The 25,496-nt window shown below is 34.8% G+C and overlaps 1 protein-coding gene across 1 annotated transcript in view; it reads left to right on the top strand.

Annotated features, from left to right (window-relative positions):
• Positions 1-25,496, top strand: part of LOC145258281 (lysosomal alpha-glucosidase-like) — a 432,680-nt gene that overhangs the window by 375,080 nt on the left and 32,104 nt on the right. Inside the window, exons 11-15 of the mRNA XM_080116285.1 lie at positions 198-331; positions 6,144-6,295; positions 12,136-12,284; positions 13,416-13,497; positions 16,364-16,545. Of these exons, the coding sequence (XP_079972411.1) occupies positions 198-331; positions 6,144-6,295; positions 12,136-12,284; positions 13,416-13,497; positions 16,364-16,545 (699 nt within the window). The remainder of the gene's footprint in view (positions 1-197; positions 332-6,143; positions 6,296-12,135; positions 12,285-13,415; positions 13,498-16,363; positions 16,546-25,496) is intronic.

Here is a 25,496-nt window from a genome sequence, read left to right as displayed (position 1 = left end):
CCTGTATATCAAGTTTTGAGTCTGTAGACTTAAAATTGACAGAGTTATTGTGTAGGGAATGTACACAGACACACACACACACACACATTCACTTTTATAGATATATAGATTGCAACAAACGAAAAAAATTCAAAAAGTTTTAATATTATTTTATCAGTTTTTTTATAGGATATTTTTTCAATATAAATCTTTTTTAGGTCTCTTGAAAAGATTTTACAAAAACGAACCTTGGTCATCAGTCGATCCACCTTCTCTGGTTCTGGTGTCTATGGTGGACATTGGTCAGGAGATAACACTGCAACATGGGACGATTTATATTATTCAATTCCAGGTAAAGGTTTTAAATAATAGCTAAATTTGTGTCAATTAACCGTTTTGCAAAGTAACCAATAATCTATATATATAAAGATGTAATTCTTGGTTCGTTCAAAGTTTATACAACCATATTTCTACATTACCAATTTAATTGAAATTTTCAGAAAATCTATCTGTAAAGTCAATGAATGTTTGCATGTTATTAAAATAATTTTACATCGCGAATTATAAAAATATTAATTAAAATATAAATATCTTTCAAAGTCGTTTCTGCGAGACTGCCCGGTTATATTTCTGGTAACTTCCGTTTCAACTTCTCTCGAATTACAAGATAAGTAAAAAAAAAAACTTACTCATTCAGAGAGTGATCCGTGCTGAAATAATAACGTTATTATTTAAAAAGCCATTCTTAACATGGGGAAGGGTGGGTGTTTTGTACCTATTCTGTGCTTTAACCTTACAATTGAATAAAAACATATCATAAAACTTTAATTAAACGTGGGAATACGATTTAAAAGAATAGCGCTGATCACTCTCTGCATTAGCACAAAAAAAAGTCCCATATTTGTCACATTTACAAACATTTATTTATTTATTTATTTTGAAAAAAAGTTTTACTTTTTATGAATATTAAAAGTAAAATGGGTACTCATGCAGAGAGTGATCCATGCTGAAATAATAACATTATTATTTAAAAAGCCATTCTTAATATGGGGAGGGGGAGGGTGTTTTGGACCTATTCTGTACTTTAACCTTGCAATTGAATAAAAAAAACCCATAAAACTTTAATTAAATGTGGAAATACCATTCAAAAAATAGCGTGGATCACTCTCTGCATTAGCACCGAAAAATGTTACTAAACATTTATTCATAATTTCTCACTTTTACAAACATTTGATTTTAAATTTCTTTTTAAATGACGACTTTTATCGACTTTTTTTTTTAATAGTATTTGCGGATGGGTATGTTGACAACAAATATCAGTTAAATTTTGTAAATATCCCCCCCCCCAAATGGTGTTTATTCTGAAATCCGTTATTAACATGGAGAGGTTGAGGGTGTTTATTCTGAAAGCCGTTCTTAACATTTGTGGAGGTGGACCTAATGTAAAAAAAAAAAAAATAAATAAATAAAAAAAAAACTAAATCATTTACTGATAACTTCTCACTTTTACAAATATTTTTTAATTTACATGCGCGGATGAACAAATTGTTGAATAGTGCGAAAACAAAACGTTTTTGTAATAAACTTTGGGATAGTTTTTTGGGTAAATATTTACATTTAGGTCCACCTCCACAATTTTCTTTTTTAAATGACGACTTTTATTGATAAATAAATTTACTTCTTCGCAACTTTCATTGATAAATAAATCTACTTCTCTGCAACGGGCACTAAACCCCTCCCCTTTTTTTAATAGTATTTTCGGGTGGGTATGCTGACAACAAATATCAGTTAAATTTTGCAAATAGCCTCCCCCTCCAAAAGTGGTGTTTATTCCGGAAGCTGTTCGTAAGATGAGGAGGTTGGGGGTGATTATAAGGTGGACCTAATCTAAAAATAAAAAAAAAATTAAAAAAAGTTTTTCATGCGCATATAAGCAACTATTTTTTTATTAACTTTTTTTTTACTTTTTTTATTTAAAAATTATTAAATTTCAATGAATAGAATAATAAATCATTTATCATTAATATGTGTTTTTGGTTTTGTGTTGAATGAAACTTTTTTTTTCATTACAACAACAATAATGAACCAATTTAAATCTTCCGGCATGCGTTTAAGGGTTATGAAATTATCAATAAATCATTTAGTTACTAAGGCAACGTCAGTAAATGAAAAAATGTTACGTGCGCATGCATTAGCCTTGACTAGGGTGGGGGCTAAGGGAGCGACCATTAAATAATTATGCTGGTAGCCATGGAACTCAATGCCCAAGGAGTACCTAAAGTGGCACTTATGCACATGTTATCGTGCTATTTTTTAAAATAGTATTTTCATGTTAAATTCAAATTTTACAATATCTTTTTCTTTTATTAATTTGTTAGGTGAAAGTACAGATAACCCGGTCGGTTTCTAATGTGAGGAAAATCTAGCCCCCCTCCCCCAAAAAAGTGGATGGTAACAAAACATTAAAATTGCCTCAGTCTCGAAAGATTTCTTCTCTACTGAATGAGGAAAAAAACGGTGAAGTGTAGTTCACCTTCTGTTTCTCTCCCCCTCTCTTAATATCTCTCTCTATCCATCTCTCCCTTTCCCTCTCTCGATCTATCTTTCTGTCTATATCACCCTCTCCATCTCTCTTTGAGCCCCTTTCTCTCTCTAACTCCCGCTATCTCGCTCTTTTCCTCTGTCTCATCCCTCTCTGTTTCTAACTCTCCCCCTCTCTCTGTTTATCTATCAATCCCTTTATCTCTCTATCTCCTTCTCTTTCTCTATTTTCCTCTCACTTTCTCTTTTCTATCTATATATCTTCCTCTCTATCTGTCCATCTCTAATCCCTCATCCTATTTTAGTCTCCTAAATTAATTACAGTGAATAAGGCATTGTCAAAACATGGATAAATACTATTTTAGTAATCTAATTTATTGACTGTGAGAATAGAAGTTATTTGGAAATTACTGCTACCTTGAACAGCACCAGAAGTAACTGGTAAAACCTTTCTAAATAAATTGATCTTGGCAGCCATTTGGTAACAAAATGACATAGCCTTAGCCCTTGCTGCATGAGGAATACCTCTGACCTTGCTGCCAAGTAGAAGAATTATTTATTCTACTTTAAAACATTCAATTTTTCAAAAATCTCATGTTCGACATCTCCAAAACATCCAATATGGGGAAAAATATTGCAGAAATGCAAACTTATTGTTTAGGATGAATGCACAATGGTACGCAAAAAATCACTTGAGGCTCTTGGTCGATCCTTGCAAGATTTGCGTGGCAATGTCAGACCATTTGGGAATGCAGTAATATTGCTTGCAGAAGATTTCAGACAAATGTTACCTGTTATTCTTCAATCAACATCAGCGGATGAAATAAATGCTTGCCTCAAATACTCTACTTTTTGGTTCCATGTGAAGACATTAAACTTAACTCAAAATATGCATGTCCAGTTGCAGACTGTTCGATCCGCACAAAATTTTTGCATCACTTGTGGGAAATTGGATACGAAAAAGTGCCAGCTGATCAGAGTTAAGGGCAAAATTCTTTGACTTTTAACTTCTGTAATTTCTGTAATTTTATTTCATCAAAAGAATAGTTAGTTTAAAAGGTTTTTGCAGATATTCAAATTATAAGAATTCCATTTGACTGAGTGAATGAGCTATTCTTGCAGGTCAATACAAAGATGCCCATGAACTTAACGCTATTATTCAATGTAAAATTCCAAGTGAGGTAGTCAAATACAAATCCATTGACACTGTTGTGAAAGCAGATAAAGTGGTTAATTATCCAACAGCTATATTTGCCAGGGATGCCACTGCATGTATTGCAACTGAAATTTGGCGTACTATTATCATGTTGTGAAATATAAACCAATCCAAGCTTTGCAATGGCGCATAGTTTGCAGTAAAAAAAAATTAACAAACAATATCATAGAAACAACAATCTTAACAGGACCTTTCACAGATGAATATATCTTCATTCCATGCATTCCTATGATTCCACCCGATACATCATTACACTTTAGGAAATTGCATTTTCCAATTTTATTGTCATTTGCAATAACCATCAACAAAGCACAGGGAACAATCTTTACAATCGTGGGTCTTACAGTTACACACTGACTGTTTTTTCACATGGACAATTTATGTTACGTATTCAAGAGTCACCAAACCAGAAAATCTCTATATCAGCTAAGAAAATGGAACAACAAAAACTGTGTACCCATGCAAAATAGAAAATTACACCTATAAGAAACATGCATTTTCTCATTTTGGAACTTTTTCCATTGCGCCAATTTGAGCCACAGCAACGCGTGGCAGGGTACAGCTAGTTACTAAATAAATATAAACTGTTACAGAGTCATGTAGGTTCATAAAATTATTCTTTAGGTTTTCAATAGAAAGTTTTTACAAACAACAGTCATCTGTTGGTGTTTGTAAAAGCTAAGAGCTTTCTATTGAAAATTTAAAGGATAATTAATATTTTAATTCTATTTCAATTTTGTGGTAAACATTAATAATATTTTTGAATGGTATTTTGTGTGATAAAATAATTTATGTGGTTTTATCTAAGGTTAAGGTTCAAATGAATCAAGTCCAACTTGGTTGATCATCAGATTCACTGGAGATATTGTTGTTGTTTTAAATTCTTTCAGCAACAAAGTCAAAGGATCATAAATTGTTCTGCTGTAGTTAATTGTCAAGCCAACTTTGTTGAAGAAATCAAATCCAAAACGTTGATTGGTCATATCTGCAATAAGATAAACATTTTCTTGAACAGGATATTCCAATTATGTTTGTTCATGACATTTTATTTTCTTACCATTAATGGTAGGGAGAGATATAGAAGTTGGTACTAATGTCATTCTGTTTATCATCGAAATGACTACATATGTATGAATGGAAAAATAGTGATTTGAGTAAATTAGTTTTCCAACTTTTTGTAGGTTTCGTAGTTGGGAACAGAGTAACATTTGTGCCATAGCATTTCTTGCATACTCCTCGAAGCATAGATGTATTTGATATATTGCCACAATATCTTGCATACTCCTCGAAGCATAGATGTATTTGACATATTGCCACAATATCATCTCCTTTGTGTTTTTCAGACACTTTATTATTTGGATTATTTGAACTATTGTTCTCATCTTAGATTTTATTCTAACATTTTGACTGATATAACCCCTGACCTTCCAGGTGTATCTTGTTAGACTTATCAATCAAAAGGAGCGCATGGTATAATGTATAAAGTGACAATCAGTTCTAACCCTAACACTCTTCTACAGGTTGAACGTTCAATTCTCAGTTCAGATGATACAAAAAATACAATTATGAATTACTGAAAATTTCCATGGCTGATGGTAGAAGAGCAAATTACCTCTGTAGTTCTGTTTGCAATTCTGTATAGATTCGCAAGTTTGACAAGATGCACCTACCAAAACATTGTGAAAATAACATTCAAGATAAGAACAGTAGTTTGAAAAATTCAAATAATACAAATGATTGATTCTCATCTCAAAAATTCTAAAACATGATGTTGTTTGTAAATCATTAGATGTTGTTTGTAAATTATTAGATGTTGTTTGTAAATCATTAGATGTTTGTAAATCATTCAATGACTTTTTTGTTGCATAACAAATGCTCTTATTATAGTTTGTCAGTCAATTCTTTTGTGAAGCGATGACTGGAGAAATATAACCTAATTCTTTTTTTTGCTGTTGTCCTGGAATAGTTATTATGGCATTAGTTTATCCAGGAGGTTCTGTTTTGTCTATTCATGCAGTTTTTTTATAGGGTTTGTTTCCTCATACTTTTGCCACCATTACAGATGATATCACTATTAATCCTTCATGATCGATGCTTAGCAGTGTCCATCTGCATCATAATCTATAGATATTGTTGATAGCTTCCTTCTAACAGTGTTCCCTCTGTGTATTTTGTCAAGAAGAGGTGGGGTAGCTAAGACTGACAACCTCGGTGTTCCAAGTTCAAATCCAATTCCACAAAAACACTTCCATCAAACTCACATCTAATTTTGTATCTAACCTCTGGGAAAGGGGAGGTAAATAAAATAGCTTCACTAATTCATTTCCTACCAAAAATATAAGTAATTTTTATTTATGAAAAAATAAAACTATTTTGCTTCATGTCTACATGTGAAATTTTGTTGTAGAAATTCTCAACTTCCAACTTTTTGGTATTCCAATGGTGGGCGCGGATATCTGCGGTTTCTCAGGATCAACAACTCCAGAATTATGTACACGTTGGACACAGCTGGGAGCCTTCTACCCATTCATGCGTAATCATAATGACATACATTTTCCGGTAAGAATTCACATTCTTCGATATATCAAACTTACAGATATTTTATAAAAGGAATTTAAATCTCTATTCTATGTATATATATTTATAACCAATGATTTAAACATAATGTAATTGTTTATATTCAATATAAACAAGGAAATTTACCAAAAAATAAATGAATCAAACTCAAAAAAGAAAAATGTAGAGGTAACTTTTAATAAGATGACGTTTTCTAAAAACTATGAAACAAATAGCATTCAGATATTCAGATATGACATAAAGAACTACCTTATTTCAAGTGGATAGTAGGCTAGACTTTACAATTTTCATAAATTATAGCTTTCTCTCTCTGACTCAGACACATCTCTTTTTACTTGTCCATGAGTCAAACATTTTTTTTTTATCAATGCTGTTTGCTCACTCTCCATTTGTTGGCACATTTATCAATGCTCTCGCTACTGATTGAGTGATTGCTGTCTTTTATGCAAAACAATTTTTTTGTGGTTGGATGATCTTCATATCACCAACCATGGTTGTATACAGTGAGCTTAATTTTTGCCATTACACAAACAAAAGCAGCAGTTATTTAATGAGGTTTTGCCAACCAAGATAGTTTATTAGTTTTATAGTACTAGGAGCCACATATAAAAGATTTAGGGAATGTATGAATACTGGCAAATTATGTATGGTGCTGCCTCTGCACACACTCGAATACCCTTGCTATGTTCATTTTCTCTGTCAAAGACCATGCAATGTGTTTTCTAAGCATTTTATCTCATTAGGTATGTCATTAGATTCTGACATTTTCCTTTAGTGATCTGTAAAGGAAAAGGTTTTACAACAGTATTTTTAAACACTGCAGCTTTACCTGAGATGAGACTGAGGATTTCTGGAAAAAAAAGGTTACTATTTGTCTAATATTATTTTTAAACCTCATAAAAACAAAAATGTTCCTCTTACAAATGTACTCGTTTTTGTTTGTTTTTGTTTTTTCTTATAGATATTCACTTTTATATTCAAAATGTTTGAGATCTTTATGCCTCTTTGCAAAGAGAATGACTTAGTTGGCACCATGCAAACCCATTTAAAATAAGATTTAATAATGATACAATAAAATTAATTTCAATTGATCATTACTTTTTATATAAATCATCACACCTATAATTGATGATACATCAACAGTTTCGCTAATGAGTCCTTCATTTTTTTCGTTTGTCTATTATTTGCCAGTCTAGCTATTAACACATCGAGAAGTAGACATTTGAATTTTGTGAAATTTTTTGATATCCTAAAACTTTTTATTTGGACTACTGTTCTTCTGACAATGTTTTGGCCAATATAACTGCCAACCTTCCTCTGATATATCTTATCAAACTCTGGAATTTGTCTGTCAAACTTAGAAATATGTATGAAAGTTCAAACGAAACCACCAAGGTAGCATACTCTTCTCTTCAGACGTGGCCGGGTAGAAGTTTTAAGTAATTTGCAATTGCATTTTTAGTATCGCCTGTACTGAGAATTGAACTGAATGCAGTGTGACAGAAATCACAATTTAATTACTTTTACTATAAAACAACTTTGGTCTCACCTTCCTTGATGAAACTTTTCTCGATGTAGCAAAATAATATTTCAACGTGATATGGGGTACATGTTTTGATCTGCTGAACATTACATGGTAGGCATAAATGGGCATGAAAAAAAAGAGTTGATGAGTTTAGGTTAGAAAATCACTAGCGTTGCAAAAGTACCAATGCTAGCGAATGTTATGTTCGCAATTATTTTTGCAAATCACTTTCATCTGTAAATTTTGCATTTTACACATTTTTAATTGTTTACTAAATATTTTATTCACAAATATCTCAGTTGACCAAGTTTTGTGTTGGTTTTTTTACTAGAAAAGGGTTTAAAAAACTTTGTTCCATTATTTAAGCATTGAATAACAAAACATGTAAATATTTGCAACCGCATTATAATTGTAGAGCTACAATAATGAAGTTTGTAAATGAAGGGAAGTTACTTCTCTTTTTTTAAAAGTAATTTTGAAAATTATGCCGATTGAATAAAATAATTTCTCAAAGGAATTATATCAAATTAGATAATTTGTGTGTAACAGCACAAAAAAATTGATGAATGTTGATTTTGTAAGACAAAAGCTGTGGATGACTTAAACTGACAAACAAGGCGAATATAGAAAACTAGAACATAAAAGGCAGAACTGTAATCATAGTTTCATCCATTAGTTTCATCCATTAGTTTCATCCATATTGAACACAAAATACATTCACATGATACGCATTGTGCTTTTACGTGATCAACAAAAAAGTGCAGTGATCCAAAATATTTATAAGTTATGAATCTCAGTTTCAAGTGTCAGAGATGCAGGAGACAGGCACTTTCTACTAAATATTTCTACAAAGAAATGGTACTAGAAGACAATACCCTGAAGGTAAGAGACTCTTTCTGCTATCATAGAAATATGGTAAGTATACATGATGGTTGTGAACATAGTTCAGCTATAACTATGAAAGCAGCTGCGCCAAAATTTTGTGAATTCTTACCTCTGTTATCATTGTGTGCCGTCCCACTCTAAATCTGAGGTAAGTTATATAGCAGCTATGTCAAGAGTGTCATGATAATATATGACAGTGAATGATGATAATGATGTTTATGACATATGGCAGTGAATGGTGATTATGATGATTCTTATGCTGTATAGCAGTAAATGTTTACGATAACAATGACGATGATACTTATGACATGGCAGTGAATGATGATGACGATGATGACGTTTATGAAATATGGCAGTGATAGATGATGACGATTATGATGATTCTTATGATGTATGACAGTAAATGTTTATGATGACAACGATGATGATGCTTATGACATATGGCAGTGAATGCTGAACTCTCATAAAGAAAAATGACATTAAATGAATAGAAATGCAATATCAAGAAAATGGTATCTTTCTTTTAGTTTTAATGCATTCAACTAAAATGAAATTCATTGTCGGCAAGTTATTTTTCTGAAAATTTTACTGAACAATCCCTTCTAAACTGAAAAACTACTGAACAATTCACTTCTGCTTACAAAGCTAATTTCATTCTAGAATTCATTTTTACCAAGCAACAGAATGCTTTCATCCACACTAAAATGGCCACCAGCATGATCATTAGTTATCTGTTTAAGTCACAAACACAGTGTCACAATGGATTTAATTGCCTTTTTCGTAGGATCTTAACTTTATTGACCTTGGCTTCTGCTTGATGTGTGTGTTTTGCAATAAGGGTGCCAGACATAAAAAAATGTTTGCTGCCAACTTTTCCAAGAAAAAAGTAAAAACAGGCGAATTTATGAGCTCAGGATAATTGCAAAAAAAAAGGCCAAATACCACATCTTCTTTATGTTGTGTTATATAGACAAACTAACTGGTTATATCGAAGCTGTTACCTCTTGTAGGGAAATGTGCAACTTACCTAATTAGCACGTGTGCATAATTCAATGGGTCGGTCATGGAATGAAATGAATGAAGAAGAAAGAAACAAAAATGGCTGCCTTATCTCTTTATATGCCTGCAATGTGACCACCCGATATGCAAATGGGATGCTCCTGGTTGGAGATAAAAGAGGGTTGATTTTTTAGAGGGTCGTTCATTTTGAAGTTGGATTTCAAAGAAATAAATTGAATTAGCAAAAGTACGTTGGGAGTTCAGAGAAGGTGTGTTACATGTACAGAAGTTGGAAGTTTGGACAAAAGTGTTAACCTTACCCAGGAAATTATTGGTGTGACGGGCAGAAGAAATAAAACTCAAGTTATTGAATTATAATGTTGCTGATATTTGCTCCCATATATTTGCATCTTTCTTTTCGTAAGTCTTTTCATATTGTTTTCTTGGCAGTGAAGACATTCTCTGTACAATTGAAATATGGTTTTCTTTTATAGGTCTCTAGGGGAATTTATTTGTTTTTACGTAGAAACACTTGCACTAGGACACGTTCATAATACGTTCTACAGTTTATATGTTGTTTAGAGCATGACTTTAATGAATGTTTTAACCCATTATATTTAATTCAATTGTCAATAAATTTGTAGATGAGTATCTTCAGTTACATCCAACTCTCCTGCAAAATGATAGAACATTGAATACAGGATGGAAACAAAGCAAATTTGCATAATTTTCTTATTCTTCTTCTTATTATTTCATTCATTTCAAGCTAGGCCGAAAAGCTGTGATATCAATAAAGCGTTTGGCCCAGGAACCACTACTGAACGCCATCACAATGGTGATTTAAGAAATTTTGTGGCGGCGACAAGTCTTGAATATGATGAGTGTAGTGGTCAGCCATCAGATGTTGACAACGATCAATTAAGAGCCTTCGTTGAACAATTGTTCGAGAACTTGCTTCTGAATTAGACGTAACATACACAATGATTTCCAACCACTAGAGAGAGATTAGAAAGACAAAAACACTTGATAAATGGTTGCCTCACAAATTGAATGGCAACCAAATGAAATGCCATTATGAAGTGTCATTTTCCTTTTTATGCAACAAGAATGATCTGTTTTCCAACTGAATTGTAACTTGCAATGAAAAGTGGGTTCTTTATAACAGGCAATACTCAGCTCGGTGGTTAGACAAAGCTCCACCAAAGCGAGAGTTATGCTGAAAAGAAGGTCATGCTGACTGTTTGGTGGTCTGAGACTGGTCTCATGCTTTACAGTTTTTGGAATGCAGGTGAGACCATTACAGCGGCAAAGTACTGTCAACAAATGGATGAAATGCATCAGAAACTTTGACAACAACACCTAGTATTAGTCAACAGAAAAGATCCAATTCTCCTTCACAACAATGCCCGACTGCATGTTGCTAAACCGACCCTGCAAAAGTTGAATGAATTGAGCCACAAAACATTGTTTCATCGGGCATCCTCTCCCGACCTCTCACCTACTGACTCCCACTTTTTTAAGCATCTCAACAACTTTCTGCGTTAGAAACCTAAGCTATCAAAAATGCCTTCAGCAACTTCATCGCCACCAGATTGCAAGATTTTTATGTTACTCAGATCAATACACTTGTTTTACATTGGCAAAAGTGTGTTCATTCTGATGGTGCTTATTTTGATCAATAAATTTTTGCCGAGATATGTTCATCTGAATTTAAATTGTGTCAAGTGTCTTTCATGTTGCTGTTACTACTATCACCATCAGCATCACCAGCATTAGCAGCAGCATTTTTTTCCCATCCTAACATGACGCATCAACACAGATTTGTGAGTTTCATTTTTACATCATTCCACATTTTCATTGCTTTTCTTTGGAATTTTAGTGGGATACATATTTTCATAACTTAATGACTACTTTTTAAAAACAAAATAAAATTACCTCAGTCAAGAAGGATTCCTACACAATGGTTTCAGGATTGATAAAAATATTTTTTTTTATAAAGTAGTCATTAGGTTGTGAAAATATGCATCCGTTTAAAATTCCAAAGAAAAGCAAGGAAAATGCTGTTGTGGAATGACGCTCTTCATAAACATTTTTTTATTCATAATTAACATGTTTTTCAATATTTCTTTTCTTCACTTACTTCATAAAATAAAACAAAACAAATTTAGCTGAGTCTATGATAATACACTACATAATCATAATTTAATCTTTTTGAGGGGGTGTCTTTTAATGAATCTGTTCTGACTTTATAGCATCTTTCCACCAGGCAATGTCAGTACATAGGCCTTGCTAATTGAATTATGTTATTAAATTATAATATTAAAGAGAATAAAAAGATGTTTCTATTTTTTCATTTTTTTACCATTTTGGTTCTATTTATGCTTTATTTTCCCATCTATTTTCTGCTTTTTAGGATCAGGATCCTACTGCGTTTGATAGCCACATTCAAGATGCGATGAGACAAGTTTTATTGACTCGTTACAGTCTTTTGCCTTACCTGTACACTTTGTTATATCACAGCCATACAAATGGTTCACCCGTCCTTTGGCCATTATTCTTCCTGTAAGTCAGTTTTTTTTTTTTGCAATTCTATCAAGATTACCCAGCTTTTGTAGTTTATCTCCTTTCCATGTTAGACACAAGGTCAAATGTGGGCTTGATGAAAATGTTTCTGTGAAACAAACTCAGCTTTTGTATATTCTTTATTTCATTTTACAGAGTTTAAGGAATTGGATATAACTGTTATTATAATTCAAGTTTTAATTAAAGTTGGTGAACCTTCTGTCTCCAGTTCGTAGAAGAGAAAGTAAACAACATTATTACTCAGTAAAAAATATCTTTTATTCTGATGGTATTGAAAACAAGTAACAAATAGCCAATAGTAATTTTTATAAAAAAACGAGCCCCATTCTAGGGTTGGATTATGTGCTGCACTGCAGAAAAGGCGACTGTTACTTCTAAAACTAAGCTTTTATCCTTCTACCACCACTGCTCAGATCTTCATTTTGCCTTAGCTAAAATGAATGGCAAACCTCTTTCCTTGATAAGTTTCTAGGACTGATTTTTACTCAAACCTAAAATGGAACACTTGCATCAAATCCATTACTAAAGTCACTTAAAAAAAGTGGTTGAATCTTTCAAGCACTCTGAAACATTCCGGCCACATGTGAAGAGATGCACTCAATGCAATCGAGAGATCAGTCTCGTACATGATAATCTCTTCTCGACATCCTCTTTCTCACAAAAGAGACGTTGCTAGTCTTTCTCTACTCTATCATTATTTTCATGGTAGATGCTCAATTGAGCTTCACTCTCTGATCCTCTCCCTTTTCACAGCAAAAACTCATCGAACTACCACTATTGCAAAGAATTTAGTTTTTTTCTTTTGACTACCTTAAACCAAGTGGAACTTTCATGAACAGAATTTCTTTCCCAAAACTTTGCAATTGTGATACCACAGAGCTGTTTCCCTGTTGTTCCAGTCCTATGTTAGCAAATACTTCTCAAGCCATACACTTAAATAATCATATTCTGCCTATTCCACCCATTTTTTATAATCATCTCATAGTATTGTTCATCCTCCACCTAACAATTACATTAAATCTTATCATCTTATCAATATTTCTTTGTTTTTTAAATTGTTGTTTGCAAATTAATGATTAACACTAATCCTTTTGATTAATGTCATTGCAGAGAACGAAATAAAGAAACCTTCAGCATTGACCGGCAGTTTTTATGGGGAAGTGGTTTAATGATCAGTCCAGTATTAACACCAGTAAGTATCTAACATGATGATCATAATTATTAGATATATTTAAAGAAAGATAATTCTATTATTATACATATGAACATGTGGATAAATGGCAGATGACAACACAAAATTGACATTAAAAAAATCTATTTAAAAGTTTTTAATGTTGCACTTTTTATATCTGATTTTATCAGATGTTTTAATTATAAAATAATGGCAAAATAATTATTTAAAATAATCCTTTGCGGATTATTTTAAAGGCAACTTCTATTTTGATTAAGTATCAAACCTTTGCCCCAATCACATATTCCATATTGAAAAGACTTTTTGATCAGGTTTTCATTATTTCACATTTTGTATAAATTTATTTCTCTAATAAGTTTTAAACCATAAGCTGGAAGAAGAGCAGATATAGACAAATTGTGTTTATTCTCAAAATCCTTTTTACATGAAAGTCACCACGTATCAAGGCCCAAAAGTCACTTGAGGATGGGGGTTAATGAGTGTATGGTGGTCACTAGGATAACAGCATATTAATAGTTAGTGATGGAAATAGGGTAGAAATGATTATTTAGGGAAACAGCTCAACAAGAACTTGTTTACATTGAACTTGAAGACAATCATATTGTAGTCACCTGGGAAGCAGGCCAGCAGAACAAAGTTCCACAGATGGGCATTTCTAGGAAAGAAGCTTTGTCCATGGAATTTGTGTTTAGATTTAGGCAAAGGTAGAGAATTGGGGAGATGTTGATGGTCGTTGAGTGTTTTTTTGTAAAACTTTGGCAAGCGAGCACTTGCCATGAAAACAATGATAGAGCAGAGACAAGGTTGCAACATCTCTTCTGTGGGAAAGAGGTTGTAGGTAAGGAAAAAAGAAATCCTCTACTAGGTTTCGAAGTTGATTTTAAACTTTGTCAAGGTAGGATAGGGTGCTCCAAGCAGCTTATCCTGCCCAGATTTGGCACCAGTACCATTTTAGAACATCACGTTGATAATACAGGTTGAGGATTGCATCAGTAATGAGATCCCTTCTAGCGCGGTAAAATGATGCAACCATTTTTCCAGCAACAGAGCCAAGTAGGGATCAGAGTGTTTATGGCGAAAAGATAAAAGCTTAATTTAGGATGCGTTAAAATGAATCACTTCTCGCCCCATTGTACCACATGCTCAAGGTGTGAGGAGAAAAACAGAGAGGTCTTGGTCGTTGTTGATCTTTGAAGTCTTGCCATAGATTGTAGTGTCAAATGTGCATATATCATCGAATGAACTTAGAATGTAATTTGGGAGATCATTGATGAAGATAAGGAGGAAAGTTAGGCCCAGGATGGATCCTTGAGACATGCCAGTATCAATAGCTGCAGACTTCCGCCCATCAACAACTGACTATTGGAGAGAAATGATTTGATGGTTGAGAAGACATTTTCAGATATTCCATAGCTGAAAATCTTGTGAAGTCGATCTTTATGTGAAATCGAATAAAATGCCTTTGATGTGCCAGGTGTTATTGCTCTTGAGAAGAAATCCCTGTTGAGTTTCACTGATCCTATGTGAGATTACAGTCAGGATATCAGCTGTAGATCTTGCCAAACAGAAACAATATTGGTCTAGAACATTCGACGAACATTTATAATCCTCTATAAAAATGTAAAATAAAAATTTATAGAATGATGAAGAAATCATCAAGAAATATCAAAACTAAATTATTTTATTATAACTTGCATGGCAAAATGTAATTAATTTTAAAAAAACGTTATAAACTAAAAATCTGGTGCTTAATCAGTTGCATCCGGGAAAATTTCTTTTTTTTTTTAATATATTGGGGATGCATTCCTACTACCAAGAATAATGAACTATCTCATAACATCACTTCCGTCCATGACGTCACTTCCAGGTACAAGAGGCGTTTTACCAGAGAGTTGGTGACAGACACGTGAAGTGGATGGTCGTTCACTACTAGTCCTGCCATGAGCAAAGACATTGTTCAATTCACATGTTTATGTATTTTGTTAATACATATTTAATTGTTACTATGTCTTTCTCGTCATTTATTCAACCACTAACACTACAACAAAATAATTAATCTCCCACCATTTTTATTTTTATTTTACTTTCTTAATTTTATGAATCTAAATCTATTTTTCATTTAATGCAATCATTCAGTTATTTAAAATAAGAATAGCAAACTAGCAACGTTACCTGTGATTGAATGAAGAATAACAAATGTTCCATATTCCCATATTTTATATCAAGTATTATGGTTCAATTGTGCTCTAAACAGAAAATTCATTTCAAATGTGCCTCTGTCATATCAAAGAATCTACGGTTGATTTTATATGCCGGGCCTTTCTGTCCATGTGGTAATAGATCTTTTCATCTTGTGATGTTAGGCTGTGTAAAGTGTTAACTTTAGTTAAAATCGCCTGTTCCATCAAATTATTTTAATTATTGATACTTATCAAATACATTCCCATATACATTTTAATACACTGCCAAGCACATAAAATATATTTAATTATACCCAACATTTGTTAGGGTCGCATTCTAATAATTTCATTGGATGTGATACTGAAATTACAATTTTGATGGATGATAGTTGAAAGAAGATCCTTTTAGGAAATCATTTGTTTGTTTGTTTGTTTTGCACTTTTTTAAATAATCTATGAAGAATTGATAAGCATATTAATCCGTTTTTTAATTCCATTTAAAATAGTGAAATTTCAATGTGATATTACTTTTTTGATAGAAAAAAATGATGCAACTAGGACATTATCACATATACGTAGGATTAGTTGATTTCAAACAAATAATTTTACATTTTTCAAGAAAAAAAAGTTCTATTTTAATAGATAAAACGTTTTAATGTATTTGTTTTAATTTTCATATTTTGTAGAATACATTTAAAGTGAAGGCCTATTTTCCAGAAGGTTCTTGGTACGACTTTTATACAGGAACCAAAATTGGTTCCACTGGACTTTATATGATCCTCGATGCTCCATGGGACAAGATTAATTTGCATGTACGTGGTGGAACAATCCTTCCAATTATCGAACCCGACGTAACAACTACGATTTCGTATGTTTATCTTTTCTTATTTTCTACATTTACATTAATAAAAATTAATTTAAATTCAGTCCAACTTCGAAATTAATCAATTTTTTTTTTTAAAAAGCAGTCACACTTATTTCATTTTAAGAGATGAAAATCTTTTATTTGATTTCCTAAATATAATGTGTATATCTTTTAAAACTATACACATAAACTGTTTAACAGCATTTATGTCCATTAGTAGTGGGTTGGATTTATAGGTGTGCATCATTTGCATATGATATGTGATGCCACACTTTTATGAACCTAAAAAGTTGTATACCCTTTGTTCCAATGTTTCTCTTGGTCCTTTTTTTACAAGCGATGATTATTTAAATTAATTTTCTTTTGCTTAGTTTCTCTCTTTCTCTTTCTGTCATCCATCATCTTTGTTTTTTCCTGCTCTTCATTTTTCCACGTTTCCTCCACTTCTACATTTTCAAGTTTCATTCTGGTTCTAAATTTCTCTTCATAAGCCTTTGATATGTGCTGACCATTTTTCTTGGATGTTGTTGTGTTATGCTCTTTTGTGTAATTGGAACTTTTTCTATCTTTTCTTTTAATGTTTAGCATTTCTTTTTTGTCAAAAATAACATAATAGGATTTGTCTTTCATTAATGTGGAAGGATTTTGTTTACTTCCTGCATGTGGAATTGTTTCATAATTTAGGAACAATTGTTGTAAGTTGCTTCTGTTGTTTCATTAAATGGGATGAACCCTTTAATCCCATTTCAATTTGCAGCATTCTCTCCACAATCCCATTGAATTGTGGATAAGATGGTATCTTGTATGAACATCATTTTTCATCACAAAATTATGGTATCTTGTCTGTGATGATCGTTTTGGTTACTTCGATTCTGAGAATATTGTTCTCATTATGGCATCTTTTTTCTGTCTATTATCATCGATATGTACTTGATTTATGTGGTTATTTATTCTTTGGGTCACAATGAATTTTGCTTCACTCCTAAACTAATGAATTGGTCATTATGAATTCTAGCACAGTGAGCAGCATGAGCACCTTATTTTTTTTAAAGGAATCATCCCTAAAATCACTTTAAAAAAAAATGCTCAATGTCTTTATGCAAAACATTAGAGTCCATTTTCGTAAACTTATTAGTGATTACCTTGAATTCATCATGGCTTTCAATTTTGACTTCATTCTCTGGTGCTACCAGATCAGGCTGTCTATTGGCTTCCTGAGACGAAATGCACCTACATCGATTTTCTGTTTTTGTTTTCTATTCTCTTTTGTAAAACTTAATTATGTTCTGCAAAAACAAAAACAACAGTCCCCTTCCCCTTCCCCTCTTTTTCCTTCCCTACTTCCCAACCCTGTCAGTGGGGCATTAGAATACACTATCTGTCCCCCTGCAGAGAGTAAAAGCCTCTCAATGGGGCCACTTGTTGGCCGTGGGTTTCCTCCTTAACATGCCCCAATATTGGACTTCGAGGTGGGTGGGAGCATAAACAATGAATTTTAAAATATACAGATATGGCCAAGTATAAAAATTCCAAGCACTTACACGTTGACTCGGATAGTTCAGATAATGAACTACACCAAACATTCTCAAGATTTATTGTATTGGAATCCACCGAAGAAACCAATATAACGGACTTATCACTGTTTAATATATTGTACCACTAAAATATATTGTACCACTAACCCTTGCTTGATATAAATGTTCTTCTTATTCTCACCAAGTCGTCGTGTTCCTACTTTCACCCTTTCCGGCTCCACTACAGTAATCTTTCAAATATTTTACTTTTGTGTGATATTATTATTATTGATGCCTTCTATTAATCCATCCTGTTATAACTCCAGTATTTTGATGCAATCTTTAGTATTATATATTTAGTATTATAAAGGGTTTTTTTTTTTAAGGCAGCAAACTTTAAATTGAAATAAATCACAGAAAATATTTTTATCATACAAATATGTGGTTTATTCCAAAGATTAATTTTTAGCATTTATAATTTAAATACAATTTATAATTTAAATGCAATTTATAATAAAAATGCAATTTATAATTTAAATACAATTTATAATTTAAATACAATTTATAATTTAAATACAATTTATAATTTAAATGCAATTTATAATTTAAATACAATTTATAATAAAAATACAATTTATAATAAAAATACAATTTATAATTTAAATACAATTTATAATTTAAATACAATTTATAATTTAAATACAATTTATAATTTAAATACAATTTATAATTTAAATACAATTTATAATTTAAATACAATTTATAATTTAAATACAATTTATAATTTAAATACAATTTATAATTTTAATGCAATTTATAATTTAAATGCAATTCATAATTTAAATACAATTTATAATTTAAATGCAATTTATAATTTAAATGCAATTTATAATTTAAATACAATTTATAATTTAAATACAATGTATAATAAAAATACAATTTATAATTTAAATGCAATTTATAATTTAAATGCAATTTATAATTTAAATAAAATTTCTGTGACTTCTGCATATATGGCATAATCTAGAGTTTCAATTTTCACAAATTCTACAAAATTGAAATAGGTTGAATTTTAGCAATAATGCATTGTTATTTTCCAAGTGGTCCATTGTGTCTGGTTTTTCAACATGGACATACATAATCATATTATTCTTGTATCTGAAGGTTTCCAGGTTTGCACGCCACTGCTTTTCTGCAACAGGCACATACTAACCATAGGCACTTATTGTTATGCCTCTCCACTCCATTACCTTGTAGTAATTCAGGCCTAATTATGAAAAACATCTCCTACAGTAAAAATCAATATGAAACACAAACAAAAAGAAGTAAATAATGTAATAACAGCAGCCACAACACAATATGGGTTAGCAAAAGTTGTCTCAACCGGGTCAAATGAATCAACCATCATTGTCCAAGACTAAAAAAGTAAAATTTTATCCGTTTTGCATGAACTTAAGCAAATCTAACTATTTATTGTTTCCTTGTATGTATCTATTTTAAATTCTTTACATTTCCAGACATATAATACCGATAATTTTCTACACTTAAAATAGAATTGCAAACAACAGAATAGTCTATTCACCTCACTTAAATAATAATAAATTATAGCTATAGTAAGAGAAGAACTGCTTGAATAAAAAACTATGATAATTTATTTAGAAGACCGTAGAACTTTAAGTATTGTGGGGTATATGGTTAGAAAAGAAGAAAAAAAACGTACCGGGCGTATCTGCATCGCTCTTTGGGAAAGAAGGAAAAGATGGCTAGCTCATTTATATACACGAAGGGCATCTTGGGAAGGCAGAGCATGATGGGAGAAGCTATTTTTTTCCTGTCTCTTCCTTTTTTTTTTCTAGATAGGAGGATATAAAAGCAGGGAAAAATTCCGGGGGGGGGGGAGAAAGAAAAGAGTCGTGAACATCTTCTCTTGAAAAGAATTTCGCATTGTTGACGTTCAGATTATGCGGTGTGACATTGGTGGCGAGAGGCCAGGTGTGGTCGATTGGAAAAGAAGAGGGCAGAAACGTGCTGTTGTCAAGAGAGTGACTCACTCCTTCCCGAACCCCAGAACCGAATCCTGATTGTAACCCTGGAAGCTATTTTGGCGAATCAAGCAGGTTAACATGGCTGACTGGAGACTCTCAACTCAGATGTTAAGACCCTTCACTGGGGAGAGTGATCAAATTAAATGGCTGGAAAAGTGGCAAGGTTGCCAAATATCGAAGACGTGGTCACTCTGCGGCCGCTCTACTTAGAGGGTGAAGCCCTCACTATTTACCAGCAGATACGTGATGAAGATAAGGGAAACCTTGCCTCAGTGGAGCAAAGACTGAAATTGGCTTTCGCCGAGAGTCCATTTGAAGCACTCGGCAAGTTTGCAAGTTTGAGGTGGACCGGCGAGTCTGTTGACATCTTTGCTGCGGAGATCAGGAGACTGGCAGGATTGGCTGGTTACTTGGGGAGGAGTCTGGAGATGACGGTAAAGCTATACCTAGTGAATGGCTTCCAAGAAGAAATCTCTGCGAACATGCAGAGAATCACTAAGATCAATACAATGGAAGTGGACGATCTCTTGGTCCACGCCAGAGTCCTAGTCAAGAATGTCAAGGGCCCAATCGTGGCTGCAGCTGTGAGTGGAAATAAGTTCATGAGGCCCCACTTGAATGACGAGAGACAGGCAGCGAGGCGACGGGGGGGGGGAGACCTGCCATCAAGTGCTTCCGATGCCAGGTTCCCCACCTGCTCAAGGACTGCAAAGAGCCGAGACCAGGGGTCACCTGCTACCGATGTGGACGAGTGGGGCACATTAGCCGCTATTACGTTGCTGCACGGGACCAGGGAAACAAGAGAAGGGGAGCCATTGCGCCAGTGGTTCCCCCTTCTATGTGGAAATGGCGCACAACAAAACGTTGCCTCAATTATCGGTAGTAGTCAGTGGGAAGAGAGCCATGGCCCTTGTTGACTCAGGCTGCACCACGACATTGGTAACGAAGAATGTCACTAGATCATGGAGCGGAGCCAAGAGTATTTAGACTGTGGATGGCAGGGAGGTGAAATGCCTAGGAGAGACAACAGCGGAAGTACTGGTGCAAGGTGTGCCTATTGGACTACGAGCCCTGGTGTTGGATCGTCTGGTTGGTGATGTTGATGTGGTTTTAGGTGTGCGATCAACCGACTGGGGGGGGGCTACGTTGAGAGGGGGCCAAGTAACTTTCGGATGCCTCGGCGCAGTAGGAATGGCAGGAGTGGAAGGTGATAGAAATATCAGAACACAAAAACCGAAGGCTTGCTGCATCAAGGACGAGGATTTCCTGGCAAGGTTCGATGGTGAGAGGTGGACGGTTGAATGGAAATGGATCTTTGGGCCTCCAGAACTACGAAACAAAGTAAGCTGCTATGAGAAAATACTGTGAGGAGAAATAAGAAAAGGATTCGAGGAAGAAGTAGAGAAGTGGATAGAAGAGGGAATTCTGAAACCATGGACAGGGGAAGAAAAATTACTGGTGGTTGTTCAACCCACAAAGAATAAAGTTAGACTGGTACTGGATTTCAGAGAATTAAACAGATACGTAGCCTGCCACACTGGATAGGGGATTGATGTATGCAAAGAGGTTATGAGGAAATGAAGGAGGATGGAGCGAGCCACTAAGATTGTCGACCTGAAGTCGGCTTATCTCCAGATCCATGTAGATGAAAAACTCTGGAAACATCAATTGGTCCGATACAAGGGAAAGTTGTATTGCCTGATGAGGTTAGGCTTTGGGCTGAGCTCAGCCCCCAAAATTATACTGCCGTGCTGAAGACGGTGCTGAGTAAAGACTGTATAGTGGACAAGGCCACTAGTTTGTATATTGACGATATTCTCATGGAGGAAGCAGAGGTGACAGCGGAGAAAGTGAGAGGCCATGTCGTGAAGTATGGGTTGACTGCAAAACCGGCGGAGTCCCTGAATGGAGGAGCGGTTTTGAGGTTGAAAATATGCCGAGATGGCAAAGGAAGCCTTCTCTTTAGACGAGGGAATGCAATACCCGAAATCAGAACCGACCTGACAAAACGAGAACTCTTCTTAGTCTGTGGGAGACTGGTGGGACACTATCCAATCGCCGGCTGGCTCAGGATAGCATTCAGTTTTATTAAACGACAAACGGGCACTGATGGCTGGGAGGGCCGTGTGACGAAGGAGGTCACGAACATGCTACAAGAAATCATCGCGAGAGTGACGAAAGAAGACCCAGTAAAGGGGGAATGATACGTCAGCGGTGGAGACGCGGGTGTGATTTGGTGTGATGCCAGCAGTCTGGCATTGGGCGTCGTATTAGATATGGGAGGTGTAACTGTGGAAGATGCGGCATGGCTAAGAAAGAAAAACGACTAATCCCATATCAACGTAGCCGAACTGGAGGCCGCTATGAAAGGAATCAATCTGGCCCCGAAGTGGGGATTGAAAACAATTTAAATCAAATCCAATTCGGCAACTGTAGTTTCATGGCTTAGGTTGGCAGTGACTGGCGATAAGAGAGTTCGGATCAGAGGTGCTGCAGAAATGCTGATCAAGCGCAGGCTTTGAGCACTTGCAGATTTGATAGCGGAATTCCAGTTGAAGATATCTGTAGTGCTGATTCCGTCAGAAAAGAACAAGGCGGATTCGATGACACGGGTAAAGAAGGCCTAGTTGCAAGAGAGAAAGGAGGTTTCCTCAGTATGCTGTGCAGGGGAGGAAGTTAAAAAGTTACATGAAATGCACCACTTTGGTCAAGAACGGACGTTATTCCTGGCAAGAGAGGTTTACCCAGAAACCACCGAGAAGGAGGTCAGGGAGGTAGTGGAGCACTGTCAGGGATGCCAATCGATAGACCTCGGACCATCCAGACATGAAGCAGGAGAGTTACACATTGTTGAGGACTGGAAGCGATTGGCCATTGATGTGACTCATTATCACCATAAGCTGTATCTGTCAATGGTCGACTGTAGACCAGGGAAGTTTGCCATATGAAGAGAGATCAGGGCAGAAGCTGCATGGGCGATCAGAGGGGTCATCGAAGAAATATTTTTGGAGAGAGGGCTGGTTGAGGAACTGTTAATGGATAATGGCCCCTGCTTTCCGATCAGAAGCCTTTAAAGAGGTGTGTGATAGGTGGGGAGTAAGGCAATTTTTTAGGGCAGCGTATCGGCCGAGTGGCAATGGGATAGTGGAGAGGAATCATCGCACCATCAAGGCTGCTGCGGAAAAAAGCAACATTTCACCCATGGAGGCGGTGTTTTGGTACAACATCTCACCAAAAACCAGACAAGATGAGAAAACTGTGCCTCATAGAGCCATCTTTGCATATAAGTGGCGGTATCCGTGCAACAAAATGGTAGGAATTGAGGGTGAAGAAGCTACCATTAAAGTGGGCGAGGTGGTGTGGGTGAAGCCCCCAATGCAAAATGTACCACTCACTGGGGGAGGGGGGGTCGTAACAGGAACACAGTCGAAGAACAACGTGATGGTGAATGGCGTTCCCTGGCATATCCTAGATCTGTGTCATGTAACCCTGCCGATGTGCAGTGATGGCAGTGAAGAGGAGAAAGTCGAGATCCAATAAGAAGCTAACGATGCATCTCAATTCGACTTAGCCCCACATTGTGGTTCTTTACAACCGGACGAGAATGTCTGTAGTGAACCTGAAAACGTCAACCCCCAAGAAGTTGTCCCCCAGAGGCCTCAATGTGAAAGGAGGAGGCCTGCTTGGATGAATGATTATGAAGTGTCTTATTGATCTCAAAGATCAGGGGGGGGGGGCGTGGTATATGGTTAGAAAAGAGGAAAAAAAAAACGTACCGGGTGTATCTGCATCGCTCTTTGGGAAAGAAGGAAAGGATGGCTAGCTCATTTATATACACGAAGGGCATCTTGGGTAGGCAGAGCATGATGGAAGAAGCTATTTTTTTTCCTGTCTCTTCCTTTTTTTTTTCTAGATAGGAGGATATAAAAGCAGGGGAAAATTCCGGGGGGGGGGGTGCAGAACGAAAAGAGTCGTGGACATCTTCTCTTGAAAAGAATTTTGTATTGTTAACATTCAGATTGTGTGGTGTGACATTAATGGCAAGAGGCCAGGTGTGGTCGATTGGAAAAGAAGAGGGCAGAAACGTACTGTTGTCAAGAGAGTGACTCACTCCTTCCCGAACCCCAGAACCGAATCCTAATTGTAACCCTAGAAGTATGATACTTATTATCTTACAAACCATGCAAGTGTGCTGATTAGCCTGGTCTGAAACCCCAATGCACAACTTACCTTTTCCAGTGTGATTGTTCTATAGAACTTGTAAATTTACTAAGTAACCCATCTGGGAGTGAAGACTAAAAAATTTTTTGGGGGGGTTTTTTTTGGGTTTTTTTTTTTTTTTTTTTTTTTTAAGGCATTGAAGCAGGGGGGGGGGGCCTCTCCCGGGTCACTATTGACAACCAACATAGAGGTGATGACCTTAACGGATTTATCAGTTTTGCAAACCTATCAAAAAGCCCGGTTCAGTCGCAATATGTGAGATTCACTTGAGTCCGCCTGTGTCTAGCCTTTATCCTTGACTAGGTCACGGAGCACCAACTCTCCTTTTTATATTTCTTCCACAAGAATTGATTTGTTTGTATGCTACTTATATTCACTTGATTGGCTTAGATTATTTTAAAAACTGTTGCTTAATGCACTTAAATCTAATTTTTCCATCTTTATCCCCTAAGATACATAATCAAATAAAATAAAAGTTTTCATAAATATCAAAGACCCCTTGGTGCTGACAAGCTGAAAAGAAATGGAAACTTAACTTGAAAGTCATGCGTAATCGCAACTTTTGTGGTAAACAAACCTCTTTTAATTACCAATGTAAATTGCTTAGGATATAAAATAAAAAGTTATCGCTTATTCACCAAACCTGTTTTCCTGCTCTTATTTACTTCTACTGCTTCCCCCTCTTTTTGGAAATCATAATTTATCATTCTATGACTAAGTGTAATGTTTAAATATAAGACCTAAACTGACCACATGTATATTGTTACTGATGTATGTTACTAAAATAACTGGCGCAAATGTTATTTTTAAATGTCTGCTTTAAAGGGATAATACTTTTCCTCCAAGACAAGCCTATGTCTGTTTTGCATGAAAACATTAAAAACCCTTATACTCCAAAAATCTCCCCAAATCCCTGTATATCTATATTGTATATTAATGCTGTATTCTTGTAAGTATATCATCTCTCCTGTTCCAAGTGGGTGGAATAGCAATTGCTCTTCTCCCCAAGATGATGTAAAATCACATACTTTGAACGTACAATAGGAGGCTGACCTCTTTAAAAATTGATAAATACTAAACATCTATAGAATTCTATTGCTAAGGCATGCATTAGCTTAACCTATATTTATACTCGATAGAATATCTATAAAATAGATACCTATTAGCCACAGTT

Source organism: Euprymna scolopes, chromosome 33, assembly GCF_053919585.1.
Source record: "Euprymna scolopes isolate OS-2025 chromosome 33, ASM5391958v1, whole genome shotgun sequence".
In the NCBI taxonomy this organism is placed as follows: Eukaryota; Metazoa; Mollusca; class Cephalopoda; order Sepiida; family Sepiolidae; genus Euprymna; species Euprymna scolopes.
This window is presented reverse-complemented; position numbering and strand designations above follow the sequence as displayed.